Source organism: Lutjanus erythropterus, chromosome 17, assembly GCF_056507025.1.
Source record: "Lutjanus erythropterus isolate fLutEry1 chromosome 17, fLutEry1.hap2, whole genome shotgun sequence".
NCBI lineage: Eukaryota > Metazoa > Chordata > Actinopteri > Lutjaniformes > Lutjanidae > Lutjanus > Lutjanus erythropterus.
This window is the reverse complement of record NC_139333.1, coordinates 27868639-27890468: the sequence shown is the minus strand read 5'-3', so window position 1 is coordinate 27890468 and position 21830 is coordinate 27868639. Positions and strand designations below refer to the sequence as shown.

The window sequence follows — 21830 nt, the reverse complement described above, 5'->3', positions numbered from 1 at the left end:
CTCTCCTCTGACCTGCTCTCGTATTTTTGTATGGAATTATTTTACCAAAAAAAGACTAAACGCACAATAAATAAAGTTAAAGAGGAAGGAGATTTTTTGAAACAGATATTGCAGTAATACTGTTACCATGAATCCTTTTGGACAAGATAATGGTGTTGTGAAAATCTGATAACATGTCCAATCCTTCTCTCCTTCTCTCCTCTAATTACCCCTCTCCTCCTCCTTCCTCCTCTTCTCCTCCTTCTCTCCTCTCTCATCCTCTCTCCTCCCTCTCACAGTTTCTCAATGAATCTCTCTCTCAGGTTGGACCCTCCCACTCTGTGTGAGCTCTTAATTGTCAGCTTTGACGGAAACTTGCGTAGACTTAAATACAGCGTGCGCCTCTCGCGCAGAGGAACTGACCAACTTGTCCAGGCGGGCATCTCTCTGTCTCCCTCTGTCCCTCTCTGGACTGTGGGTGTGTGTGCATACTTCTTTTTTTTCTCTCTCCTCCTTGTCCTCTTTACATTCCTCTGTCCTCCCGCCGTCCTGACAGACGCACCGAGCAGCAGCATGCAGGTGTCTGTGGCCCTCCTCGTCTCCAGCGCGGCGCTGCTGCTGCTCCAGGGATGCTGCACCGCCGTGAAGGGATGGAAGGTACTAAAGAACGATGGCACGGAGATTTTACCGGAGTACAACAGAGAGGACACTCAGAGGACTCCTCAGGAGGAGGCGACGATACAGGCAACGGCGAGCAACGGCAGCAACAACAACAACCACAACAGCAACAACAGCAACACAATGAATACGAATATGAATAACAGGGCGAAAAACGGCGGAAGGACAGGAAACACAGTCTCCTACAGTAAGTCCTCATTTAAGTTCTGTAGTTTAAATGGAAATTAAGTGGCAGTTGGCATGTTTGACATGTTTATAAGTAAATAAAATTAATTTTTAATATTGAATAAAGTCAAATATTGACACTATTATTCAGATTTTGCAATTTTATTGAAGGCCTGGTGCGTAAAAGTGGATAAATTACTAAATTAATAAACATAACAGACATTTTTATACGTATAATACACGTAAAGTACATATAAAATGATGCATTCAGGTAATCTTTGTGTATGTCAGTGAAATTTCATTGCAACGACCGCGCGTGTATGCGAACAAGTGCGTGAAAATGTCACTTAAATAGCTTTAACTGCAACAGCAGTTCAGGCTACAGCACATTTAGACAGAATGGCTTTGTATTCAAGTTTATTGTCTTTATTTTTAATTAAATGTAGTTTCTTGTTAAGCTAAGATTTACTGATTTCAGCACCTATTTGTGGGAATTTGGTGGTTTTACGCACAGACTGCCCCGTTGAACCCACAAATCTTGGACTGAATACCTCAAAAATGTAAAATAAATTGCTTGTTAATATATTTTGTCTCGTTGGTTTTGATCTGAAGGAGTTTAATTAGACTTAATCCATTATTTATCTTGTAATATTTCTTTAAATAACCCTTTTTTATCTCTTTATCTTTTATTTTCTCGTAATATCTGCACCGGTATCCAACAAAGCAATTTGCATTTTAAAACCTACTCGGGTTTAAAAGTGACTCTGATTTCTGACATTTTTTAAAATAAAAAACTCAAATCCTGTGATTGGTTGAGTCCAGATTCGAGGATCTGACTTCCAAAAGACACCCTGCCTTTCCATTTTCACACTGATTCTGGCTGATTAAGAGCAGCTCTGTGTGTGTGGGAAGTGTGTTTTCTTGCTTAATCCTTTGCCAGAGTTGAGGGTGATGAGAGCCCCACACACACACACACACACACACACACACACACACGCACACATTCTTGTGGTTTCTTCCCTTCGACTCGATTTAAAGTGGAGCATTTGTGGAGACATCAGGGCTTTTTTTTTCACGTTGTCTTCCAGGTTGTTTCCTTCTCTCTTTATACTATTAGTCAAGCTCTACTTACGCCATAACTATTTGATTGCAACAACATGTCTCCCAAATAAGAAAAAGCCTACAGTTTGTTCGTCAAGGGGACGTCTTGATGTCTTTTGGGTTTTTTTTTTTTGAAAATTGCTTTTTTAACGCAACACTGCCTTTGAGAATGATTCCCACCTGTGGCCAGTAAAGGTTGTAGGTTCTGATTGAATCTCACGCTTCCTCTCATGGATTCGAGATGGGTGGTGGAATATTCTCACACAGTTTGGGCTTCGTTTAATCACGGCAGCTCCAAAATTGGGGATCAGAGGAGGAGATGATTGATTAGATTAGAGGAACAACAGCTGACGGGAGGAATTAGTCAGTCAAGATCAGTTAGTGTGACTGATTTTTTGTCTGGTGAGGATGTTTCCACCTCAGGAGCAACAAATCCATTTAAAAAGATCTTTATTAGTGTCCAAACAAGGGGTGGAAAAACACATCCACTGTTTTCTTACGGATAAGCCGCATGTGTGTTGAGTTTCACACAGGGAGGTGCAGAAATCTCCTGGATTATTTCCTCTTAGCTTTTGTCCTGGGACGGCTCCTCGGGGTCCCCGTGGGGTCACAGCCGAGGCTTCGACCACCGCCTGGCCTCCGTCCAGCCCTCTCCCAGGACTCATCCCTCACCGCCGGGGGAAAAGATCAGCTCACGCAAACGTACAGTAGTCTAGTGTGTGACTTCTTTTTTTCAGGCCACCGTCATTAGTAATGATATTTTCAGAGAGAAGAAAAAGGAAAAGACAAAAATACTTCATTACTGCTCTTATGTAGAGGTTTCAGGTACTTGAGTATTTATTTTTATGACAACTTTTTTTCATTTACTTCTTTTAAAACAAATATCTGTGCTTTTTACACCTTACATGTTCAAAATAGACATCTGAGGGGAATTATTGATTATTTTTATTAATCCTAAATGGACGACACAAGAACACAGAAAAGATGATTCCTTGGTGTGTCCATCTGTGTGTGTCACGTAGGACAGATGTAATGAGTTGAAAATGACATAGAAGATGTAACAAGACAAAACAGACATAAGAAGACAAAAACAATGTAACAAGATGTAAAAGATGTAAAAGACACAGCAAGACAAAAAAGACAACATGATGAGAAAGACAAAAAACGCATAAAACAAAAACTAGGTAGATGTTGCATCGTTTTTGTCTTGTTTTGTCCTTTTAGTCTTTTTAGATCTTTTTTATCTTGTTACAAGGCAAAAAAGACGTAAAATGACGAAAAGGACATTAGAGGACAAAAATGACGTAACTAGACGTAAAAGACAAGAGAGACATAACAAAACAAAAAGTACGTAAAAGACGCAACAAGACAAAAAAGACCTAACAAGACTAAAAGGACATAAGAAGACAAAACTACATAACAAGATGAAAAAGATGAAAAGGACAAAAAAGATGTAAAAGAAAACAAAAACTATGTAAAAGTTGAAACAAGACAAAAAAGACGTAAAAGATGTAACAAAATAAAAAGATATAACAAGATGAAAAATATTGAGCAAGACACAAACAACACAAAAAATGTAAGAAGACAAACGATGTAACAAGATGAAATAAGACATAAAAGATGAGACAAGACGGTGGACATTTTTATTTTTATACTTTCAGAACATTTCAGAACCTGAACTTTTTCACTTTTACTGCAGTAAAGAAGTTGAATCAGTGCTTTTACTTTTTCCAGAGTCTTTTTCTTTTTTTTCTTTTTTTAACACGTGTATCTGAGTGCAGAGTGTGTGTACTTTTGCCACCACAGGAAACAAACACTCACTGAACAAGACAACCTGACTGTTTGGGTGGTAATTGGTGCAAACCGCTGCCCAGTGCGTGCTGCAGACACTGTATACTCCTGTGGTCCCTTCAGAATAACACTAGATCAGGTTCTCATGGGGGAAAGAAAAAAAAAAAGGAAGTCACCTCACATAAATCCTTTGTTCAGCCCTTTTTGCAAAGAAAGCCACAGAGGAAAACAGATCCCTCTCTGAGTGTATCATTTCTTAACCGACAGTTCCTTTTGCCCCTTTTTTAACACACTGCTTGTAAAAAAAACACAGAACAATAACTCATGCGTACGGCTGTTAAAAAGCTGCGGCTGAAACATCGGATTACAGGCCGAGTGCGTTGTCTCAAATCAGTCTGGCAGATGTCCATTTTTTTTTTTTTTTTTGTGCAGGAATTGTACAGTTGCAGCGCTGCCTTAAAATAACCAGACAGCTATTTACTCCTCCATCACCACATACATTTCCTGAGGGCCAGCGCTGGATGCCAGCTTTTCCTTCCAGCCCCAAACCTCCATTAGGTTTGATTGAGCTGTTTAATGGTCTTCTGGTCTGGATTTGCTATCAGCTGATTGCTGCCAGCTGGATTTCTTGGTCGAGCCCCGTCGTCAGCTAATGATCAGACCATGAATCAAATTCAGAAACTCTGATCGGATCTCAGCGGCTTAAATCTGTGCTTAAACGTACAAATTGTTGTGTTAAAGGGTAGCATCCGAATTTTTCAACCTGGGATCTATTTTCTCATGTTTTTGTTTCTAAGCGACTAACGGGGACAACGATTTTTGAAATTGGTCCAGTATTTAGGGAGAAGGCTGCAGCCAGCAGAAGCTAAACTGAGCTACAACAAAATGTCCCTGTAATCTACGAAAAGTTCTTGTTTTTGTTACTGACAGGCTCAAAATGTTATTCTTAGCATCTGACTACATTAGGAAAAAATCCCTAAAGAGTTAGACCTTTTTTGAGGAGAAAGATATATTTCGTTTAACCTGAAACAGCTGTTTTACTGCTCTCGCCAAGCTCACCAGACTCCGTTTAGAAAACATTCATTTTTAAGTTGTCATCGTCAGGTTTGTATAAACTCAACAGAAACAAAATAAAACTCACCAAAAACGTCTTGGCTCATCTTTCCGCTGCTCCAACAATCACCAGCTCTGGATGTTTCATCAAAATAAATCCTTAAGTTACAGAATTAGATGGGAAAATGTTGGGAGAGGAGCGAGAAAGGGGTCAGACATCATAAAAGCGGTGGGGAGAAACTCTGTTTAGAACCAGAATATTTTCACATCTAACCCAGTGAGTTGAGGATTTATTTCGACCAAACCAGAGCCAGTGATAGTTGGAACAGTAGAAAGATGAACCAAGATGGTTTGGTGTGATTTATTTTGTTACTGTCGAGTTTGAATGAAGCTGAAAGTGGCCATTTTGCAATGGGAGTTTGGTGAGAGTGATAAAACAGCTGTTTCTGGTTAAACAAAACATTCTTACTCTTAAAAAAACAGTAAGAATGAGTTAAAAACAGTTTTGGGGTAGGAAAGATTCATGGATTATTGAATTGTCAGTGTTAGTGAGATTCAGTATTGTCCTGTGCTAATGTGCTGTGTTTTTTTAAGTTTTGACAGATTGCACGCTCCCTGTCAAATGCTTTGAAGTGGTTTGGTCCACTGCCTATCTCAAACCTCTTTTTACCACCAACGTATTTAATGTATGAATTAAGCAACAAGTGACAAATCTAGCAGGTCGAAAGAAAGAAAATATAGACAAATCTATTATAATTTATTCCCATGCGTGCTGTAATCTTAGTCAGCACTCCTCTGGCAGCAGCACAGTGGCCCTCAGTCAGTTAGGGCAGTATAAAACATAGACGTAGCAGATTTTGCAGTGATTGGAAATTGTTGTTTTTAGTTGAGCTCCAGCTGGGAAGTGTTTGCTGTCCCCACCAACCGTGTCATGAAATATCCGCCCTTGTTTAACGGTGCAAGGGATTAAATTGCAGCTCATTCTAGCTTCTGACAGCTGAAGCACTCTTGCTCAGTACTGGACCAGTTTCAGAAACTGTTGTCCCCATGAGTAACTTAGACACAAAAACATGGAAAAATAGGGTTCAGGCTGAAAAATATCAGTCATCCTTTAAATTGATTAAAAGTGTATTTTTCAGCTGCTCTCAGTTTTTATTTGCTGTTTGTTGTTTGTGTATCTACACAAATAACACAACAGGTAAGTTCATGATGACATAAACAGAATCCGAGACGTTTGCACACGCTGGAATGAGACCCAGCCGCAGCACTGAAGCAGTTAACCTGCAGAATGTCCATTCCAGCGTGCGGCACTTCAAAGTGTTTGTTTTGGGCCGAAGCCACGAGTGTAACTCTGATATCCTGCTCTTCCACCCAGGTGCCTCAGAGCTGAGCTGCAGGGAGCTGCGCTCCACCCGTTACATCACCGACGGATCCTGCCGCAGCACCAAACCCGTCAAGGAGCTGGTGTGCTCGGGGCAGTGCATGCCTGCGCACCTCATGCCCAACTCCATCGCCCGCGGGAAGTGGTGGAGGAATAACGCCTCGGAATACCGCTGCATCCCGGCCCACTCCCGGACGAGGAGGGTCCAGCTGCAGTGTCCAAACGGCAACACTCGGACTTATAAAATCCGCGTGGTCACCTCCTGCAAGTGCAAGCGCTTCAGGCCTCACCATAACCAATCAGAGGCCAAGGAGGTCCCGAAGAGGCAACGCAACAAGAAGCACAATCGCTTGTCTCAAGACCGGAGCAAGAACACCACGCCGCTGATCGGCAACTCGTACTGATGCTCCACTTCGGCATCCAGAGACAGACACCAAAGCACACTCATACACACGCACACGTCACACAACACACCAACAACATATCTCCTTCGGATGGGGAGGAGATGCAAAGAAATGTTAAAAGAGAGCGACTTCATAAGCTAATTGCTGGGCTGGTTTTAAGCCATCAGTCTTTATTTTTCAGCCACGTGTCAGCATATGTGTGAACTTTGCTTATTTGCATGACAACATGAGTCAGTGCCAGGGCTTGCCACGATTGTGACCGGTCAGGAGATGTAGCACCGTGTTGGATAAACAAGTGTCTGATTACCCCAACAGCTCAAAACCTCCCTGAACTCGAGTCTGTCCTCCACTCAGACAGATTTCATGTAAGCATAATGAGAAGTCCTCCCCGAGGCTTCGAGTCCATCTGTACAAACATCCAGCGGATGCAGCGCTGCAACGCACCACAGCCCTGTTTTAAAGCTGAAAAGGTGTATCTCCGCTCCAGAGTGGTTGTAATCCATCTCCTTTTGGCTGTGTGTGTGGAGGGGATGGTGGCAGCTCTGGGGGCTCTGACCGTGGGATGTCGACAGGCTTTTGAGAGGCTCTGGCGTGTTCGGCGGTCCAGGCCGCTCTCTGACAGCCCACTAAAGGCCTCACTTGTCAGGACAGCCCTACAGCAGACTCCAGGCCTGTCAGTTACAGTAACGCCTTTCCCACGACTAGATACAGAGAGTCAGAGGAGACAGAGGGAGAGGAATGGGTGGGAAGAAGCAACTAACTCTTTCTACAAAGACCACATCTCTACACATAATGCCAATAATACTTTCTAATACACCGTATCAGCAGTCATAAAATGTTATAGATGCAACTTAAGGCTCATTTATGCCCCTTTACATATGAGAGTCATAAGTTTTTGACAACAACAAACAGCAGCACTGGAGGAGGTTGTTACCTCATGAGAAAGAGGCAAATTCTTTTTATTAACTGAACAACAATAGACATCATTCCCAATATTTTCGGATTTTTAAAACTTCTTTGTCATGAATTGTTGGCTACGCTGCTACACTGCCCCCCCCCCAAGAGCTCAACATGGCTTACAGAGATACTGCTCCAGTTTGTCCATAAGCTTTTTAGAAAATCTGCAGAAATGTGGACCAAATGATCGCAGAGTATGGACAGAAGGCTCCGTATCCTTATCTAATGTCTATCATAAATGAGCCTTTATAATGAATCATAAGTTCATGTGTTGCTCCTGAACAGATATGAACTAGAGGTTGACTGATGGGGTTTATAATACATTATAACAACCAATACTCACCTATACAGACCTCAGCAATGAAAAACTCACAGTATGTTACATCAGTCCATGCAGCATCCAGAGTTACTGTATGTGTTAAATCAGGTTCTTTGAATAAAGCTGGACAAAATGTATTTGATCTTTATCTTACATTTAAGATATCATAAAGGTTTTATACCTTTAGTTTATTTTTCCTAAAGCAGACAAATTTTGGTGCTTTACATATTATGATGCAGCATAGATTCTTTTAAATGCATGAAAATATGTTGCACTTTACTTACCGCCAACAATGACACATTATAATGAAGCATGAACAGTTACGAATGCATTGGTATGTACTTCAATTTACCGAACATGCATGGGCTGTTATAGCACACTGTGAGTCCTTACTACAGTTGATCGTTGAGGTGTGTATAGGTGAATATATGCACTCATAATTAGAGATGTTTCAATACATTTTTTTCCTTTCTGATACCTGAACTTTATGTATCAGCTGACACAGAATACCGATCTGATACCAGTGACTTTTTACCGTGGCTCCCCACAAAAACCAACCAAATCAGGAATTAAAAACTGAAATAACAGCGTCTGTATTTGCACCTCAGTAACAGATTATTTAAGAATTATACACCAGGTACGATGGTCAGTAACTTTGTCAGTAAGGTTTTCAACTCTGAGAAACTCAGATTGGGAAATACACAATGCACCGGATTATTCCTCCTGAAACAAACTTGATTTGACCGGATTTAGCACTAATTATAAAACAAACAAAACATATAATAAAAAAAAATAAAAAAAATAATATGCAAGAGGAGACTAAAATTCTACAAGGCTTATCATGGGTCTCCTCAGTTATAAACTGGAGCAAATCAAAATGCAGTTAAAGCTGCAAGCAGCATTGGACGGGCCCTCGCACCTCTGCACCAGTTGGGGCATGTGACGGCCGCGGCACCGTGGATTATTTCTCTAGGAGGAGTTCGTAGAGGTACAATGCCAGGAAATAATGACCACTTGATTCAAACTGGCCGACTTGGGGGCAGCGCCAAGTCATTTTGGTGCACTCTACATCACACGTTCCACCATGATTGAATGCTTTTTTTATGCCAAGTTTCATGCACAATCAAGCATGTCATTGCCTCAAAAATGCGACCCAAGTGGTTGATGCTCGGGCCCTAATTCCAATTACTTATGATTTAGAGTCTAAATATTTAGATTTGGAACCTTTAGTCTCTTTTTTTTATAGAATAGGTCTGGATTGATAGGTAGTATGAAAAGAAAAAAAAACCTTGAAAGACTGCCAGTTTACTACAAGCTGGGTACAATAAAGCAGACTTTGCATCGCGATCTGTGGTCGAGGTAAAGCTGGTGTTTCTGTTCTCTTCTGACCATAAAAAATTTGGCATTACACGTTTAGATCGGTGCACAAACTTGGGTACGTACAGATGGCTGATGCCGTATTTTAGGTCGTATCAGAGGCGTTTTCTAACAACAACTGTAGTCATAAAGTGTTATAAACCACCAGTCGATCTCTAGTTTAGTCATAAACCATTATGAGTGCATTATAAGTCACTATGAATGCAGCCATAATGCTCTATAGATGAGGTCTTTATTGAAAGTGTTAGCAGCAGTTTTGTCAGTAGTCCTGGGCAGTCCTGTGACTCCTCTTAATGACTAAATGAGTCCATTCCTGTGTTATTTGAGTCATAAAAACCCATTTCCTCGAGACACAGGCAGTTCCTGTTTGCTGGAATCACACACACTCACAAACACACACACACATACACAAAATAAGCGCACATGTGTGTAGGAGGAGGCATCAGAAAAACGGTGCGTGGTTGTGCTGTTACCTTGGGGCAGAGCGCTCTCCAGCACGCCCACACCGGAATTCTTTTGTAACGGGCCAAATAGAGCAGCGCTCAACCAATTCGCCGCCAAAAAAAAAAAAAAAAAAAAAAAAAAAAAATCCACCCGTTGTGTTCGCCTGCAGGATCCAAGACACCTCCACTCCCATTCACTCTCTGCTCCCACTCTGTAAATAGCTCAAACAGGAAAGATAGGAATAAAAATAACATAATGGAAACAATAATTTTTATCATTGTATCGACCGATAGAATCCGGCAGGAAGAGGAAGCGGCGATACCCATTCTGTCTGTCTGTCTGTCTGACTGTCTGCCTGTCAGTGCAGACAAACACAACCTCCTTCCTCAGAAATGACTGCACTTCATGAAGAATATTTCCACATATTGTCAGCACGCCGCGCTGTTTTTCCGCTCATATTGCTTCCTGGTTTTGGTTGTCTAAACTGTACTGACAATGTTTGCTTCTTTTTTTTTTTTTTTCCACGATTGTATGTTTGAAATAGCAACTGGAAGTTGGGGGGGGGGGGGGTTGTCATGTTAAAGCTGAGAGCTGTGATTGTACATATCATACCTGTGTGGTCCTGTGCAGAGGTGGTGTCCCCACCTGACGGGGGGCGTTTAAAGAGAAGCTGGGAGGGGGAGGGGACGGGAGGGGAGGGCTGTTTCCCACAGACACAAAGAAGGACTGTTATAAAGAATGAACTGCATATTTATTTTTTATTTCCACATTTAAATTATTTATGCAACCTTTTGTAGTAAATGATAGCCATTATTGTCATATAGTATGATAGAGACTTTGGAAATGAAATACTGTACAGAACATGAATAAAGTAAAGGCAGATATATTTGAAAGAGCTGGCTTATTTCTTATTCTTATTTATATGTGTTACTTTAAAGGAACCAGTGTGTAGGATGCAGTGCAGGGGTCTGCAACCTTTACAATCAAGAGACATTTTTGTCCAAAAAACTATTAAATTCTCTCTTCCCTGAGGACTTCTTTTTCTATTTGGCATCCACCATTTAAAGGCACTGTCCCATAGATGTAGGCTAAGATGCACATTTTAGTTGACAAAATGTTTTTTGGCGTACAGGCTACATATTTTTACATTTAAAGAATTTTACACGTTGAAAGACTGCAGTCGATTTTTGATATTTGAGCCCAACTTAACATCTCGAGCTTTGAAATAAAGTGTCGCCAACCTATAAACTTTAGTTGAGATTTTCTTTAGATAAAATTAAATTTTTGAGTTTTAGAAACTCAAAAAAATGTATTTAAAAAAATGGTAACTCAGGGTATGTGAACCTCATTAGTCATGATTTTGGCACCTGAAAATTAAATGGTTTTAGTTCAAAATATTAAAATTTTAACCATTTTTCACTTTAACTTCAATGAATTTTCTCAATATTTTTAATACAAATTTTGGGGGTTTATATAAGTCAAAAGAGATAAAGTAAATTGCTCATCTTCTTGGGTCTCTATACATTAGCTATGAATGCTAAATAATAAAAAAAAATTAAAGTCCTCAGGGAAAAGACAGAATTTAATGGAAATTTTTGAAAATGGATCTTTTGACCGTAAATCTTGCAGACCCCTGGTAGGAGAACCTACGGTGGCTGCAAAACTCGCAAAATATGGGAAATGCCACATCTAGAGCCGGTGTTTGATTTGTCCATTCTGGGCTACTGTAGAAACATGGCGGTTAAACATGGTGACCTTCTGTTATACATTGATCAGCTGTGCATCAGACACAAACTCAGCAACTCTTCTATCACTTTGAATGAATCAATAATACCTCTGATGAAAATGGCACCTGAGCATTACTGTTTTTTTTCCTGTGCTTTCAACAATCCGATATAATATGTGGTAAAAACTCAAGCTTTGTCCGGGCTTATAATATCAGCAAATTGAAACATGCAATCCTTCAGAAATATGTACGTACATTTTTTTTTTCCAAATAGAATTGTGTTTTTATTTCAGTCGCATTCAATTGAAGTTTAAACTGGTATGAAACATCCAGTAGAAATAATTAAATAAAGCAATTTATCAGGGCAGGTGATATTTTATTTTGACATCACATCGCAGGCTGGAGGAAAGAGGAGTTGGGGCCAAAAATGGACCCCAAGCCGGCAGTTTGAGACCCCTGATCTAGATTGTTTTGGTGTAAGTTGCTGAGTTTTGGGGATATAGATGTCTGCCTTCTCTGACATATAATGGGACTAGACAGCACTCAGCTTGAGGTGCTCAAAGCGGCCAAAAACTAAATTTTACTCCAGTTAATCCACAGACCTTCCTGTTTCATGTAGGAACTATTTTCTCTTTACCAAACTACACCTGCCAAACGTATCACCATGCTAGCTAGCTTAGTGGTGCTAACGTTTGAGCTCATCCAAGGAGGATGCCACTAATGTTTACATCATGCACTGAGCACAAGCTTCTTGTAAATGCACACTTCCTTCTGTGCGGTGATACAGTTGACAGGAGTAGTTTGGTATAAAGAAGAAGGCCAACATCTCTACAGCTAATATCTTCAAAACTCAAGTATCTAGATGGTTAAACAGCACTACAGGCTATAGATTTTTGGTCTCTTTAAAATAAAGTGTCTGTGTGTTGGTTTTACTTGAAAGTGCATTCTTGGGAAATCTCAAAAAAATTGAGATGTCTGTCAGATGTGTGTGCAAAGAAATTCAGACAATTAAGTTGACGTTTGTCTGCACAGCTTTGCAAAAGAAGAGAAAAGAAAGAAGAAGAATTTTCACTCTTGAGATCTCCGCTCAGTCACAGTGACAACATTTCTTTGTTTGTGAGGGTGGATATGAGCCACAGCCATCATTCAACATCATTCCTCTCCGCCTCTCCTCCCTCAAGGCTTCAAGATGCACTCCGAGTCTGCGAGTTCAAAACACAACCCCTCTCTGCTTTCTCTGTGGATGCTTGTGACGCTTTGCTCGCCTGCACACTTGCGTACTTTGACAGGAGTTATGCAATCCAGGCACAGAAAATGTACCCAGACTGAACGAGGTGTTTATGCTAAGTTTTATCTGCAATGTAATTTTTAATTACCGGGACAAGAGGACCAAATTAACTTAGTGTAAACACAAAACAGAGGATCACTGTGGCAACTGCGGCTGAAGGCTCGTCTTTTGTCGTGCCAGTGGAGAACAGTAGATATTAAATTTCTCTACGTCATCCATAATGTGCAGTCATTATGTCATTTTCAAGCCCTGTTTTCCAGGAGAGAACAGACATGCCATGCTTTTACTCAGGCAACTCGCAAGGAAAATCAAGAACACGTACTTAAGAGCGGTTTGTGAGCGCTACCTAAATATATTGATGCTGACAAAGCATCTGCGTCGTGTTACTGTGTGCATGCACGGCGACCTGCAGGTGACCCGCGCAGACCTGGGGAATACTGCAGCGCATGAGAAGTCACGGATGATCTATATTCAACAAATGCAACAAGTCCACGACACTTTGTACAGGCCCAAATGTGAGTGTCATCGATGGAGTTTTGAATACCAGGTGCAGAAGTTCCCGAGGGTCCTGCTCTGTGTAAGAAACCGGATTCAATTAGGTACACACAACGCCAAGAGTTCACAAACACTCATGGGTGACTCATGGCCTCTATGAGGAATATTTATAGAACTGACATACTGACCACAATAAATGATAACTGGTTTCCTTTGTCCAAATGTGGGAAAAGAAATTATATGTGTGAACTGGAGGAAAAGAATGACGCTGTTCATCAGACCTTCAGTCGGTTCTCTATGGCTTGGTTGCACAAGGATTAATTTTTAAACTTTGCACCAAACTTTAAAATTATTTTAAAACTAAGAAAGATTTAACTTAAATATCCTCTTAAATCTCAGCTTAGTTATTACTCTAAACCTAGAATAAATTAATTCTGTTGAACCAAACCTTAAAAGTAATAACTTGACAAAGTTTATCTTTTAAAACTTCTGCCTGTCCATTAAAACAGTCTGCTAATTGCTGCCAGGTAGTTTCTTTTTTCCTTAATTTTCCATTCTCTGCTTTTAATCCTCTCTTATTTGGCAATGTTGCTCCACTGATTAAGTGTTTTTCTTAAAAGAGGAGATAATAGAGCTTCTCTGCTGAGCCACCATGAGCAGGCTAACAAGGCTGACTAGCCATTTAGCTAGATAGCAAAGAATATAACGTTAAGTTAACATTTAAGGTGGCTAGCATGCAACATTTTGCAAACTTTTTAGCTAACTAGTAAACAATGTAGCATTGTATAACCTTTAAACTAACAAGCAAACAATGTAATGTTTTGTTACTTTTTAGCTAGCTAGCTAAAAAGGTAAGATTTTAACTTTTTAGCTCATTAGCGAACAATGTAACATTTTGTTACCGTCAGCGTTAGCTAGCAAACAATGTAATATTTTGTCATCTTTTTAGCTAGCTAGCAAACATTGTAACATTGTGTTAACTTTGTACCTAGCAAATAATGTAATATTTTGTAAACTTTTTAGCTAGCTAGCAAACAATGTATGATTCTAGCTTTTTAGCTAGCTGGCAAACGGTGTAATATTTTATTACTTTCATAGATAGCTAGCAAACAATGTAATAATCTTTTTAGCTAGCTACCAATGTAATATTTTAACTTTTTAACTACCAAGCAATATTATGTTTTATTAACTTTTTAGCTAGCTAGTCTATCAACAGACAGAATAAAGAGAACCACACACACACGCACACACACACACACACACACACACACACACACACACACTTCCTGATTAATCTGGATTTACTCATTTTAAACCTTTTGTTAACTCTGATTAGAACTAATTTAAGGTTTAATCTTTGTTGATGGAACCCAGTCTGTGTTAAACTCATCTTTCAATTGACAACTTCTTAAGATAATCACGGTTTCCCAACAAAAATCTGTGCTGCTCTCAGTGCAGTGAGAATTAACTTGTCTCCACCTCGCCACGTCTTCAGTTAAACTCAGCTGACAGAAGAAAAGGACCTACGTGGTGGAGTAAATGTCGAGATGCTTCTCACAAATGCATGTTTCTGTTCCCTCTTTTGTACTCACACAATACATCAGTAAAATATCCCATTTCAGCTTTGTGCAGCACAAGACTTGTTGTTTAGCACGCAGCCAGAAAGTTGTCTCGAAGGCGGCCACTTGAATGGCTTAGGCACTGTCAACACAGACATAACTGATGTTCTGCCAAACGCAGAAGAGACAGTCAAATAAAATAGCTTGTTTATCATCTGCAAATAAAGAGATGTTTGACTGATGCGTGTTTTTGCCAGCGGTATTCGTCTTACAAAAGTCTCTTCTGTTGACTGCAGAAAGCACCAGTGGAAACTGACTTGAGGTGACATTCATAGCATGAGAGGCACTTTCTCTCACATGCCAGAAAGTTAGTCCTATAAAAGTCTTTAAAGGGCTGCGTTTCTGGTCAGCTGCCAGTCCAATTGAATTGCCTAACAATGTTTCTGGCTGTCCAAGATGTTGGAATAAGATGGAATATATTTACCAAACACATAATATCCAGACCTTTCATTTACGGATTACATAAAATGCCTCTACACCCCGGTAGTTTCACCTCCGGGCCCTCCACTCAAACTTTTTCCAGGAGCGGATATTATTGCTCAAGTCAAACACATATGGACGATGACGGATGTATTCGGAGACGGATGTTTGTGCTCCTCCAACCACTCCCTTATCAGGTCATGAGCGCTAATAGCTTAAAACAAATGGAAACCAGAAGACATGTCTGGCTGCCTAAAGGAATGAGGAACACGCAGGAAAACACAAGTTCAACTAACGTTGTGTTCCTCCAGGCTTTGGAAGGTGGACAGTGTTTCCTGAGGGTGTAATTCTCAGCAGGGAACGGAGAAGCTGGGGTCAGGACGGAGGCGAGACCCAAAGATGTCCGCCAATGTTAACTTAAGCATCCAGACGGCATCCTAAGAAGTGTTTTATGTTGTTATTCACTTCTCAGGGTCGAGAGAGAGCAGTGTTGACTCAGACTGTTGTAGGGGTAGGGGTGCCCCTGGTGCACACTGAAGGTTGTGATGCACTTTATCATGTTTTGTCCTCTTGAGGCACACTCTAAAGAGCACTACCACATTTTGTTATCTGGAAGCGCACTCTTAAGGGCCCTTTGTCACATTTTGTTCACTGGAAGTGCATTCTTTAGGGTACTTTATCCCACTTTGTCCACTGGAAGTGCACTTTTTAGGATACTTTCTTACATTTTGTACACTACAAATGCACTCTAGAGGGCATTTCATCACATTTTTCCACTGGAAGTGCACTCTAGAGCGCACTTTATCACATTTTGTCCACTGAAAGGGCACTCCAAAGAGGACTTAAACACATTTTATCCACTGTAAAGACACTCTAAATGGCACTTTGGAGAGTTTTCTCTGCAGGAAGGGCACTCTAGAGGGCACTTCAACATGTTTTGTGCACTGGAAAGGCACTATAGAGGGCCATCCAAGAAGGCACTTTGGCTGTGTTTTTTTTTCAAACATCTCGTGTCCTTGACAAAATAGATCCATATAAAGATGTAGAAGTAGGCAACACGTCTCCGGAGATGGACAGTAGCACCGTACGGGTCAGGAGCTTCCACTGAGCCATGTAAGCCTCAGTCTCTCAGCCGAGGCCAGGCATGCAGTGAGGCGAGCCAACCATATGTGCTCAGGACAACAGGAGGTGCAGCGGATAGGAAACAGGGCTGTCAACAAACAATTCTAAACAACCACACCAAGCCCCAAGGTTCTGGACACAGAATGCATTTCCTTACTTAATCACCACCTTATGGACTTTGTATCTTGTAGAAACATTAACAAAAATGTCAATTCAGTGTTTCTGTTTAAGAGATATCTCACTTCTATGATTTTTGGTCACCCTGTTAAAGTTTGATGTTAACTTACCAACTTCTTTCCATCCTAAAAGGACCTTTATGTAGGATTTAGTGGCATCTAGTGGTGAGCTTGCAAATTGCAAACACCTATTCTCTTCCAAATGTGAAGGAGTACCATGAAACTTTTATGAAAATCTGTATCTAGAGCCAGTGTTTGCAGGGCTCAACGGGACTGGCTGCTTAGCCAGGGCAGGTAAAATGCCATTTTGGAGTAGTAAATCTGGCAGCTCAGTTGCTGGACCAGGCAAGTGGTAAAAAGAATTAAACTACTGAACTATTTAATAATAATAATAATAATAATAATAATAATTAATATTTTCAGCCTTCCAAGTCATTTATTATCATATTAAACTGAATATCTACAATAGTCTACAATAAAAATAAAATCATCACTATATATAACTTAATTTGGGCCTGAAACATTGAGCCTGAAAAGGCCCAAGCCTGACAAAAAATTCTGATCAAGACAGTTAAAGGCATCACCTTGGACTTTAAAAAGAATTATTTTATAGAAATTGCAGCACTAGATAAAACAGTTTGTAGAGGGGCAAGAACAAACTTAGATTTCTGACCCACTACCCTGACATTGAGCCCTGGTTTGCTGCACACTTCGTGGTAGGTGTGTGTTATTTTGTGTGTGACTGAAGGGTGCATGTAAAGGCCGATCTAACACGTGTAGTATCAAGAGTTTACACAACCTGTCAGGCTGTAATTAGCTTGAGGTCAACGGAACTGACGACTCAATTAAAGCTGACACAAGCAAGGTCAATTCCTCAACATACAAAAGCAATTAAAATGTCTGTAGACCCACATTTGACGTGCTGCAAAGCGTTATGTTGGAACAGAGCCTTTCTCAACATTATGGCATGTGGCTCACTTCATATGTCAACATAAAGATGGCATTTTTTTTATTGAATAAACACAACCGGTCAACAAAAGAGGGTGAGTCAAGGGTTTGTTGACTTTGTTTCTTGCATTCGGTGAATTTTGAAGAATGCAACAATGCACATTTTTTTGTAAACAGATGCCTGGGAAGTGGTCTTCAGGAACTGTATGGAAAAGGGCAAGCACTTTCAAAAAACACATGGCAGGTGATTGGATGAACCATCTGTCTATCATGTCGCACACAGGCTAACTTCATCCGACCAGAGCGAACTCTTGCTGAACCCCGGTTAGGAGAGGAGCAAAAACAGCTTTTCCATCGAGGAAAGCCGTTCTTTGCTCTTCTTTCCATTGTTTGTTGAAGACAAGTCATTTCCATGGATGTTTCTCACTATTGTCACACCTAAAATTGGCTGCACAACTTTTGGTGAAGACAGATGGATAACTTGGAGCCCGGCAAGATGGATTCTCCTATGATCTCGTAATCTTTTTCACTTTTGATCCATCCTCAACTTGGAGAAATATCTCTAGCTTGTTGGAGAAGCAGCTGGCTGTTCTCCTCTCGCTAGCTAGCTAAATGTTCATTCATTTACTTTGGTCCACTGTGATTTCACGCTGAACAGCTAGCGTACAATTAACTTGTCTTTTATAGTTCTTGCTAGTTATGATTGTTTCATGTCTTCCATAAAGACTGACAAATGAAAATCCAACAATGGCTAAAAGCTACAGAAAGCTGCAGACTGAGCTGTTAAATCTCAGCAGGACTGGCAGAATTAGCAATTCAGTGTGAATATCGAGCAGTTTATCTTCTACCATGTGAATGGTCCTGATGTTGTGAGGTCTCTCTTGACAAAGACATTTTGATCTCAATAAAATGTTCCCAGTTGAATTTAAGAAATTAAATGAGCACTCTCATGCAACAAGCATAAATATTAATGGATAAAATGTTTTTAAATTAAGTCTGACAGAAGAAAACCACAAACAGCATGTTCAAGAAGTTTCAACAGTTACAACAAAGTCCCAGTTTGCTGTTTGACGTCCACACATTTAATCAATTGGCTTAAATTCATACGAAATGAGCTGAGTCACTCCTCTCTGAACTGTCAACTGGTCATTTTTTGAAGACGATGACCCAGGTCTCGACAAGCCGAGCCCAGCTCTCACTCCCAGGGTGGAGCACAAAATGGCTTCGAGGTACCGCAGTCGCTGCTTCTCATCACTTCTCAAGTATGTCTGTTTCATTCTGTGACATTCAGGAGTTTCCATCAGCAGACATGTCATCTCCAGATGGTGTCTGAGAAAACTGGATTCATTTCTTGAGCAATGGTCTGAGCTGTATGTTCAGTTCTAGACGATTATAGTGTACGTACAGGCTTGGGGTGTAACAGATTACATGTAATGGGATTACATGGTTAGGATTACAAAGAGGTTACAATATTACATTACAGTTACAGAAAAAGATGTAGTCAGATTACAGATACATTAGTAAAAATTACTGGCTGGATTACAGTTTTAAAAGACCAACTGCTAACATTAGCTGCACAGAATTGCTAATGTTAGCCACACAGACCAACATACACAGACCAACCACTAATGTTAGTTACACAAACCAATTACAAACATTAGTGCCACGGACCACCTCTAACATTAGCTGCAGCAACCAACCACTAATGTTAGCTACACAGACCAACCACTAATGTTAACTATACAGACCAATGGCTAACGTTAGCTGCACAGAACAACTGCTAATGTTAGCTACACAGACCAAACGCTAACATTACCTACTCAAATAAATTACTAACATTAGCCACACAGACCAACCACTAACATTACCTACACAAACAAATTGCTAACATTAGCTACACAGACAAACCACTAACATTAGCTACAGAGACCAACCGCTAAGGTAAGCTGCACAAAACAACTGCTAATGTTAGCTACACAGAAATCCAGTTAGCTGGCTGACTGGTCAATACTACAACTATGACTGCTGAGACATATTTTGAGCCTGTAGGTGATGAGTTTAATGTGTATAATTACAGCTATGAATTTAAACATGCCTCCACACAAAACAAAGCAAGGAACAAATGATTAATAAACCTAACAGCCATGATATTTGGCAAAAAAATTCCACCATATTTGGAATTGAGGTGTTCCAAAAGTAACGTAAAGTAATTAAGCTATATTACTTTCATACTGTGATACTTTAATTTTCTTAACATTTAATCATTTGTATTGGAATACATTTTAAAAGTAACCTTCCCAACCCTGTATATGTATGCACACTGGCATACAGACTAAACCTGTCACAGAAACACACACTCAGATAAATCTGGTGGTCACCCAAAGCACTTGAGCTGAAGCATGTTTCCAATAAGTCAAGTTAAATCAGCCTGCATCTATGAAAAATACAATGAGTCGAGGGATCGTTAAAGTGTGCCTCCTTTAAGAGCGCACAGAAACAATTAAATCTGCTGCGGATGATTTTTAAACAGGAGCAAAGTATTTGTGTGGGTGGTAGACATGGCAAGTCGGGGATTATGCAGCCCATGAGAAACAGATTTATGACAGGCAGTAGTCAGTCTCTAACCAAAACCTCCCCTTGCATTTTAAATCCTTACAGAAATAAATACAGAGGGTGAATCAAACCAGTTTTCTTGATGTCATCGTCGCTAACCACAATGATGCTGATTGTACTAATGTGGTGGTGCCAGCCAGACCATGACTGGTGATCCATCCCTCCCTGGACCCTCCCTTCCCCTTCCACTCATAAATTTTTGGGCAAATTACAGCCGATTCTGATCGTGACAAAGCTCTCTGGACAGGAGCTCGCCGATGACAACAGCGTCTTTGTCCTGTTTGAATTAGATTCATTTCTGGGGTATTATATCACCGCACTGGCTTAGCGGCTGAGCAGGCTCACTTAGCTAGTAGCCAGGCCTGGAATTCATATTCACTTGGCAGCCATTTTCCTCTGACATCATGGTCAGGGTTGATAATTCCAGGTTTCAAGTCATGAAAGCGTAGAGAATTAGACAATTCGTCATCATTTGACCATTTCCCCATTGATCAGCAACTGACAAGACAATGGAAGTGAAAATTAGGGAAAATCCAGCAGTATATCAGACCATATTTCAAGCTGCAACAACATATTTGATAACCCATCGGCTACTATTAGACAACAGCTAAGGTTAGCATTCAGCCACTTACTAGCTAACATTACCGTTTGATAGTCTAAATTAATTCTGAAATACCAACATAGTTTGGATACATTTATTTTAGTCTGAAAATAAAATATGCTGGATGTAATCACAGTATCAATCAATATTGTTAGCTAGTTGGCTGAATGCTAACATTAACTATTGTCTAATGAGTGATCAAATATGTTGTTTTAGCCAGAAATACAGCCTGATGTCTCTCCAGATTTTTACTATTGCCTGTTCCATTGCTGATAAAGACAGAATTTGTTGGTTAGCAGGAAGCGGTGAAATGATAAAGATTTGTAAGATTCTCTACATTTGTACAACTTGCAGCCTGGAATACAGACATCAGAGGAAAATGGCTACTGATATAGTGGATTTAAGAAATTAAAGTGGCAAGGCCACTTTGGCCCTTGATAAATACAAACTCATTAACACACCAAAGGCCAAAACCTGAAATTTATTTTCCGGGACATAATAACTGTTTTTGTTTGCCCATTTCACGTTAATTAGAGTTGAAATTAATGCCGAATGTTCACAGAATGAGAAAGTGTCTGTTTATGAGTCATTAAGAAATCATTAGTGATCTTGTAGAAGGAGTGGATATTTGTAACGGTTAAATTGAGCAAAATGTTAATGGAGTTTGGCAGGCAATGAGACAGGCAGTCACTCACTCAAAGTCCTGTGTGTATTTTCAGAGCAGTGGGCTTTAGTTTTCAAGGTAACATTCTTAATTTTACATTTTCGGACACCTGACAGATAAACAGCTGGTCTTCTTGCAGTGGAGGACTCCTCGTTGCTTGTTATTGTCAGTTTACAATGTTGCATGTGTCCTGCGGTATTCCTGCAGCCTGCAGAGCTTCCCCAAGTCTGAAGAGAAGGAGGTGAGGGAACAAAACTCACTTCAACCACAGATATTAAATAGGCTTTCGATATTTTTATTTTATGGCTATATTATTATATGGCTCCAACTTGCTGTTTGGGCGGCTGAACAAATTTTTGCAAGCACAGTTGCTATATATTTATAATTTGCTGTGTCACACGTAGTTTTAAATGAGGAAATCTGCAACTTTCCTTTAAGGGCACAGCTGTGGTGTACTTCCTGCCTTGCCAGTGGCTCTACCCTCCCTTGAGGAGGATGTTGTATCTACT

At 40.3% G+C, this 21830-nt stretch overlaps 1 protein-coding gene across 1 annotated transcript; it reads left to right on the top strand.

The window, feature by feature from the left end:
* The first annotated feature begins 349 nt into the window (after positions 1–349).
* On the top strand, positions 350–7603 carry sost (sclerostin). The gene is made up of 2 exons (XM_084741654.1): positions 350–844; positions 6143–7603. Exons 1-2 carry the CDS (start codon positions 553–555, stop codon positions 6550–6552), a joined length of 702 nt encoding a protein of 233 aa, XP_084597780.1. The 5' UTR covers positions 350–552; the 3' UTR covers positions 6553–7603.
* Positions 7604–21830: the final 14227 nt, after the last annotated feature.